Here is an 8,128-nt window from a genome sequence, read left to right as displayed (position 1 = left end):
CATGTGCCACCATGCCTGGCTAATTTCGTATTTTAGTAGAGACGGGGTTTTACCATGTTGGCCAAGCTGGTCTCAAACTCCTGACCTCAAGTAATCCACTTGCCTTGGCTTCTCGAAGTGCTGGGATTACAGGCGTGAGCCACCATGCCTGGCCAATGCTATGTCTTTTACAGCATATTTAGACTGGTAGAAGACAGGTTTCTAATTAAAAAAAATATATATTTTTTTGAGACTGGGTCTTGCTATGTTGCTTAGGTTGGTTTTGAACTCCTGGTGCAAGTAATCCTCCTGGCTCATCTTCCTGAGTAGCTGGGATTACAAGCATGCACGACCATGCCCAGCCTCTCTAAGTTTAATTCAATTTTGAAGTCTGAAGTGGTTTTAGATGTTACATTAAATTGTCTGAATAAATTATTCTAATTTTTCTCCATGATGAAATTTGATTCTACCGAAGACCTGGAGTCACGGATGGCCTGTGTATTACTACCCTCACTTCCCATACCCATGCAGACATCATTAATCAATCCCTACACTCCATACTGAGCCTGGCTACATTCTCAGAATCCTCTTTTTATTTTATATTTTTTGTAGAGACATGGCCTCACTATGCTGCCCAGGCTGGTCTTGAACTCCTGGCCTCAAGCGATCCTCCTGCCTTGGCCTCCCAAAGCATTGAGATTATAGGCACGAGCCACTGCACCTGGCCTCAGGGTTTTGCTCTTGTTGCCCAGGCTGGAGTGCAATGATATGATCTCGGCTCACCGCAACCTCCACTTTGGGGTTCAAGCAGTTCTCCTGACTCAGCCTCCTAAGTAGCTGGGATTATAGACATGCTAGGCTATTTTTTTGTTTTGTTTTTTTTTTTAGTAGAGATGGGATTTTACCATGTTGGTCAGGTGAAACTACGCTAATTTTTTGTGTTTTTAGTAGAGATGGGGTTTGACCATGTTGGTCAGGCTGGTTTTGAACTCTCAATCTCAGGTGATCTCCCTGTCTCAGCCTCCCAAAGTGCTGGGATTACAGGAATCTGCCACTGTGCTGGGCCTCTTCAGAATCGTTCCAACACAGCTCTCCAGGCTGACACCATTCATGTCGTCTCTGGCCCAGGCACCTGCCTTGGTACAGCCACTAACTGTGTTCAGCTATTGAGCATTTAAAAAGTGGGGAATAGACTGAGGAACTGCATTTTTTTTGATGGAGTTTCACTCTTGTTGCCCAGACAGGAGAGCAATGGCGTGATCTTGGCTCACTGCAGCCTCCTCCTCCTGGGTTCAAGTGATTCTCCTGCTTTAGCCTCCAGAGTAGCTGGCATTACAGGCACCTACCACCACGCCTGGCTAATTTTTGTATTTTTAGTAACAATGAGGTTTCTCCATGTTGGCCAGGCTGGTCTCAAATTCCTGATCTCAGGTGATCCACCTGCCTCAGCCTCCCAAAGTGCTGCACTTATAGGCATGAGCCACCATGCCCAGCCCATTTTCTTTATAATTGATGTAAATTTGATTAGCAGAGATCTGGAAGAATACTTAGAAACTTCAGGGTGTTTATGTGTGTTAAGTGGCCAGGACAGTGGCTGCTCTGCCAGTGCTGCCTGGACCCACATGGCTACCAACCACAGGGCACTTGCTACTGTGTGCCAGCCCCACAGTCAGGCCTCTGCCCCCACAGACTTCCTGGATGCTGTGCCCGTCCCATCCCACTCTGTGCCGCTGCCCCAGCTTCTCCCCTGTGGGATGCCTTTTCCTGGAATCCCTCAGCAGCCTCTGCTCACTCGCTGAGGGCCAGGCCTGTGTCCCCTTTGGATGATTTTCTGAGACTGTGCCTGTGAGCAAGTCCCGCCCTGTGCTCATGGTGTCACCTGTGGCTGCGCACAGAGCACCGTGGGAACCCAGAGAGGAGGCAGAGGCGAATGGAAACTAATGGCTTCGCGGGTGGGGCTGTGGGCAATGCTCGGGCTCCCGAGGAGACAGGAAGTGGGTGGTTGAGGCAGCTTTGGCAGAGGTGACAAAGAAAGGACTGAAGGTGAGCGGGAACCACGTGTGGGAGGGTGCAGCCACACCCTCCGTGTGGATGAAGCTGTAAGTGAGGCAGCCAGCCCGGCAGGCTTTCTGGAGGAGGTGGCGCTGCCCGGGGAAAGCTGAGGTGTTTCTGTCTGTTTGCTCTGCCCAGGACCCCTCCAGACACCAGGCCGTTCTGGGCACGGCGTTCCTGGTGCTGGCGGTGTTTTTGGCCCTCTCCGTGCTGGTGTATGTCGAGTGTCTCCTGCGGCGCTGGCTCAGGGCCTTGGCGCTGCTCACCTGGGCCTGCCTGATGGTCCTGGGCTACGTGCTGGTGTTCGACGCGTGGACGAAGGCGGCCTGTTCGTGGGAGCAGGTAACGCGGGGACTCTGGACTCCCTGACGGCTGCATCCTCAGCAGCTCCCACCCCTGTGGTTGGGCGCTGCCGCGGGCCCTTCCTGCCCCACGTGCTTGGCTGTGTGTCTAGGATGGGCCTGGGCTGGTTTTGTCCCTGAGTTCTCTGCACTGACAGGGCTGAGAAGAGGGAACATTCCCTTGGATGTCAGGCTGCAGCACTTGCGGGGCCTTTTCTCAACCAGCTCAACCTGCAGGCTTGAGCTTCACTGGCCTGGCCGGGGTCACCAGCCCAGTCCTGGACAGTCACTGTCACCAAGCGGTGGCACACTCTGACCAGTGGGCCTGGGTCCTGTGACAGCTCCTGGGGCTGGGGCAGGCTGGGATGAGGCCCAAGGAAACTATGGGGACTGAAGGGGAGGGAGGGGGCACCACTCCCAGAGGGGTAGATGCAGGGCCGGTCGGTGGGGGCGACGGGAGGGCAGGTGGGGCCGCACTGCTGGAGGCAGCTGGTGAGAGGGAGCCCCAGCCTCCTGGTGATCACCATTCCTGCCCAGAGAGCCATGTGGGAAGGGCACCAGGTGGGGGTCCCTGGATCACATGGACCATGGAGCCTCCCGCCTGGGGTGGCCACAGGCAGTGGATCTGCACAGGAGACCATGAACCACGTGGCGGGGCCCACCCCAGAAACACATTCTGGCTTTTCTTGTTCCCTTGTATGTCTGCCCACATGGCGGGGCGAGGGGCCACCCTGAGGACACTCACTGGGTGTGCTGGTGTGGGGCAGGCTTCCGGGGGCTGCAGGGCTCGGGCGGCACGTCGGGGCACTGGGCTCACGAGGCTGCGTCCACAGGTGCCCTTCTTCCTGTTCATCGTCTTCGTGGTGTACACGCTGCTGCCCTTCAGCATGCGGGGGGCTGTGGCCGTGGGAGTCATCTCCACCGCCTCCCACCTCCTGGTGCTCTCCACTCTGATGGGAGGCTTCACGACACCCAGCATCCGGGTGGGGCTACAGGTGAGGGATGGGCCAAAGCCTCTGGGGAGGGGGTTGTGGTCTGGGTCTAAGGGCAGATGGGGGCCCCCTCTGGGTGAGTTGGACCCATAGGTCCCAGAGCCGTGTTGGCAGACAGCCCGCTTCTGGGCTGGGCCCTCTCCAAGTCTGCTCCAAAGCTGGGCTTCCAGGGGTGGCTCTGGCCTCCAGCTTCGTTTTGCTGGCCTAGGGCTCCCGTGTGGCTCAGCCCTCAGGGTCCTGACCTCAGGCCCTCCCCTCTGGTTCAGGGGCACTGTCGTGGGGTGAGTCCCATTCCCAAGGTTTCTCTCACTCCCTGTCCCGACAGAGCTGGGGGAGTTTCCCAGGACACTGCCTTTTGTCTTTGTGTTGAATGAGTAAACCTTTTGTTCATAATTATTGGGGGTTTAGAGATACGTTTTCCTCCTGATCATGCCTGGGGTCCTTTCTGGGCAGAGGCTGAACCTCTGCACAGCCAGCTGGGTGCTGTGCCCTCTGGGACTACCCTTAGCACGCATACCCCTCTGGCCCTGGGCTCTGTGAGGTGGTCTCTTCTGCTTCCCTGGGCATCCTTGTCTTGCGGTCCTAGTGACTCACTAGGAGACTAACCCCTGTCTGGACCTCAGTTTCCCTGTCTGCCCCAGGAAGACTGCCATCCTCAGTGGGTTGGGGGTCAGGAAATGGGAAGGGAACAGTGCCATCACAAGTCTGCCTAGGGGTCTGGTGTCCTGGGAGGGCATGGGCCAGGCCACATCTGACCCCAGCCCTGCCCACCCACAGCTGCTGGCCAATGTGATCATCTTCCTATGCGGGAACCTGACTGGTGCCTTCCACAAGAACCAGATGCAGGATGCGTCCCGGGACCTCTTCACCTACACTGTGAAGTGCATCCAGATCCGCCGGAAGCTGCGCATTGAGAAGCGCCAGCAGGTGGGACGCGGCCCCCACTCCTCACCCTGCACACCCCTGCCCTCTTCCTTTTTCTGTTGGACATGAGACGTTCGTGGCGCCATGTACGAGAGGTGCATGGCCAGACACCCATGCAGCTCTCACCTCGGTCAGTCCTGGGCTCCGGCCGGGTAACCAGAGCCTGTAACTCTTGACTCTGCCTTCCTCTGTGTGGTTTCAGTCCTGGGCAGGCCGTCCCCAGGTGGTGGCAGAGAAGGCCATAATGGCTCCAGGCTGCCCACCCATCGCTTAGCCTCCCCAGCTGAAAGAGCCCTTTCTCACTCAGCCTGAGTCCTGGGGGCTGCTGGGGACATGGGAGGTGGATGCCCAGCTGGGTTGGCGGAGGACCGGAGCAGAGATGGGGGCATTGTGGGCAGAGCAGGCAGGTGGGCAGGGAGGACAGGGGCCAGGTAGCCAGGTCTGGGCCCTGATGCCACCCTGCCTGTCCCCCACCGGTCCACCCTCTGGTCTGCCTGCCTGCCCCCAGGAGAACCTGCTGCTGTCGGTGCTCCCGGCCCACATCTCCATGGGCATGAAGCTGGCCATCATCGAGCGACTCAAGGAGCATGGCGACCGCCGCTGTGTGCCGGACAACAACTTCCACAGCCTCTATGTCAAGCGGCACCAGAACGTCAGGTGGGCAGCGAGCCGTGTGGACAGTATCTCCTGGGGGCTGATCTCACCGCCCTATCTGGAGGCTCAGACCCCTGCCCAGGCAGCCTCCATCCCTGCTCCACGCAGCCTCCCACCCTATCTGGAGGCTCAGCCCCTTGCCCACGTAGGAATTGGGAGAGGGCCCTGTGGTCCCAGGTCAATCCAGGGCCCTTCCTGGGCCTCAGAATCCGTACCTGTTTCCGAAGGGGTAGGATCAGATCAGGGCTCTTAGGACTCATTGGTTTTGGGGAAGATGTAGCAGCCCCCGAAACTGCCAAACTGTGTGAGTAAACATAGCTTTTTGAAGGAAGGGGTCCTTTCAGATGGTTCTCAAGGGGGCACAGGACCCCCAGAAGGAGGTAAAGCCCCCTGCCTTGGTACCCAAGAATGCCCCAGTTCTGACACCTGTCCTTGGCTGATTCACAGGAAGCCACAGTTTTACTTGAATGCACTGACCTGAGTTTGTCAAGCATAGATGTGAGTACTGGGTGCTGTTGAGTATAGATGTGGGTCCTGGGAGACCCCCTGGTCCTCTGCCTGTAGTGCCAGCATTATATCCAAGGCTGGCCCACTGCCTTTTCTCTGGACTGTGCATGGTCCATGAGCTCAGGACTTTGGAGCAGGGACATGGTGCAGATTCCAGCTCCTGGCTTCTTAGCAAGTCTCAGTGTCCCAGAGCTTCAGTTTGCATGTCTGTAGAGTGGCAGTTCTGCAAGTGCTGTATGAGCACTGGATGCCTGTAAAGCGCTGGGCATGGAGGTTGTGTTGAGAGAGCACAGAGCCACCTCTCTTCAGGGATTTCTGAAGTCTGTGCTATGGCGAACATTGGATGGGCAAGAGGAATGCTCTGTGACAGCTGAAGTGCCCTTCAGCTGTCTGCAGGGATGGGGCTGGGGTAGGCCCGAGGGCTTCTTCAGGTTCTGGGCTTTGCTCCCTTTGGCTTTAATGTGAAGCCCCTGGAACTTTAATCTTTGTGGCTGGGTACGACTCCCCCATTCCTATGGAGGCTGAGGAAGGGCAGGGGTGATTGGGCCCAGGCCTGGCAGGCTCCTGGGGCTCCAGACAGTCCCCCGTGCTTCTGCTGCCCCATCCAGGGGCCTGGCTTTGACATCCTCTCCCACCCCGCTCTTTCCCCAGCATCCTCTATGCGGACATCGTGGGCTTCACGCGGCTGGCCAGCGACTGCTCCCCCAAGGAACTGGTGGTGGTGCTGAACGAGCTCTTTGGCAAGTTCGACCAGATCGCCAAGGTGAGCCTGCCGGCCTGTGCTGGGCAAAGCCACGCCCCTCCACTGCCCGTCTCATCCCCAGGGGTGTCCTGTGTTCAGTGCCCTGCTGGGATTGAGTTGGGGAGGCCATGGCTGAATTTTAGCATCCAGCCAGCAAACACATATGAGCACCCCATGGTAAAGGTGGAGGTGAGTGGTGACCACAGCAGCCAGGATCCTGTGCCCCCAGAGTGTGAGGCTAGTGGGGAGACTGCCAGGGCACACTGGGCAATATACTGGGGCTCCGGAGCTCAGATGTGGGCTCAGGAGGAGGAGATGGCTCCATCCTCACTGGTAAGCCCAGAAGCTTGTGTTCACCTGGTAGCTCAGGAAGACTGTGGAATGCCCCGCCTCACCCAAAAGCAGCTTTTGACAAGCTCTGAGGTGAACCATGTGCACATTAAACTTTTATTTTTGTTTGTTTTTGTGAGACAGAGTCTTGCTCTGTCACCAAGGCTGGAGTGCACGGGTGTCATCACTGCTCACTGCAGCCTTGACCTCCCAGGCTCAAGCGAGTCTCGTGCCTCAGCCTCCTGCAGAGCTGCGATTACAGGCACATGTCACCAAGCCTGGCCAACTTTTCGTATTTTTTGTAGTGATGGAGTTTTGCCATGTTGGCTAGGCTTGTCTCAAACTCCTGACCTCAAGTGATCCTTCCCCCTCGGCCTCCCAAGTGCTGGGATTCCAGTGTGATCCACTGCTCCTGGCCCACCTTAAAGTTTGAGACACTTGAAAAAAATCTCTGAGGAGGAAAGGGAACAGTATTTTTGGCAGGGGGAACAGCATAGATAAAAGCCTGGAGTGGAGAGAAAGCCCTGTGTATCCATGGGATGAATGTGGCTCAGTGTGCATGGAACAGGGTGTGAGGGGGCAAGGGCATAAGGTCAGACATGCAAGGATGTGAGGGCTGAGGCAAGGACCGGGATGCTGAGGAGCTCGGGAGGTGCCAGGCAGGAACGGGAGTCAGGCAAGGAATGTCTCCACTGACGGACCAAATGGTCCTGAGAGAGCCTGAGTGCCAGGCCCTGACCCTGGGTGGGGCCTTGGCCTACATGGTATATGGTCCAAAGAGAAGTGCAGGGGCCAGGGACCCTGGGGAGCACCTAGCCCAGCCTCAGATGGTCAGGGGAGACTTCCTGGAAGCAGTAGCCATTAAATAGAGAGTCTAAAGTGTGAGGTTTAAGGCGGCAGCTCCCTATCCTGGCTGTACCTGTGAATTACATGGAAAGCTTAAATACAACACCAACACCCGTGTCCACACCCATCAGAGTTTTATTTTGTTTTGTTTTTGAGACAAAGTCTTGCTCTGTCACCTAGAGTGAAGTGCAGTGGCAGAATCACCGGTCACTGCAGCCTTGACCTCCCCGGGCTCAGGTCGTCCTCCCACCTCAGCCTCCCAAGTAGCGGAGACTACAGGTGTGCACCACAACCCCTGGCTAATTTTTTGTGTTTTGTGGGGATGGGGTTTTGCTATGTTGTCCAGGCTGGTCTTGAATTCCTAGGCTCAAGTGATCCACCCACCTGAGCCTCCCAAAGTGCTAGGATTACAGGCATGCACCATCACACCTGGCCCCATCAGAATTATTAAGAGCTCCCCCCTCACCGATGACTCTGTGCAGAAAATCAATGTTCTAGAACTTGATGGGAGGCAAGTTATGGCTTCATGCTGGGAAGAATTTTTCATAATCAGAGCTGCTCAATCCTAGGAGGGACTGGAGGGGAGCTCCCTGCCACAGGGGTAACCAAGCTGCTATAGGATCGCACTGGTCAGGGACTCTCTGGAAAACTGTCCCATCCTGGGCATTGTGGACTGAGTGACTCAGAAGTCTAGCCTGGAACCTTCCTTCAGGATCTGCATAGCTTCTCAACCAGCAGCTGAGAGACCCAGAGGCTAGGTC

At 56.5% G+C, this 8,128-nt stretch overlaps 1 protein-coding gene across 14 annotated transcripts in view; it reads left to right on the top strand.

Moving 5' to 3' along the window:
• Window positions 1–8,128, top strand: part of ADCY7 (adenylate cyclase 7) — a 72,230-nt gene that overhangs the window by 44,636 nt on the left and 19,466 nt on the right. For all 14 annotated transcript variants that reach the window (XM_037739128.1, XM_017530150.2, XM_037739133.1 and 11 more), the window contains 5 exons: window positions 2,170–2,373; window positions 3,206–3,367; window positions 4,142–4,291; window positions 4,797–4,945; window positions 6,101–6,212. In XM_037739128.1, coding sequence (XP_037595056.1) covers window positions 2,170–2,373; window positions 3,206–3,367; window positions 4,142–4,291; window positions 4,797–4,945; window positions 6,101–6,212 — 777 coding nt within the window. The remainder of the gene's footprint in view (window positions 1–2,169; window positions 2,374–3,205; window positions 3,368–4,141; window positions 4,292–4,796; window positions 4,946–6,100; window positions 6,213–8,128) is intronic.

Source organism: Cebus imitator, unplaced genomic scaffold (genome assembly GCF_001604975.1).
Source record: "Cebus imitator isolate Cc_AM_T3 unplaced genomic scaffold, Cebus_imitator-1.0 Scaffold63, whole genome shotgun sequence".
Lineage (NCBI taxonomy): Eukaryota > Metazoa > Chordata > Mammalia > Primates > Cebidae > Cebus > Cebus imitator.
The sequence above is the reverse complement of the archived record's forward strand: the minus strand, read 5'-3'. Positions and strand labels throughout refer to the sequence as shown.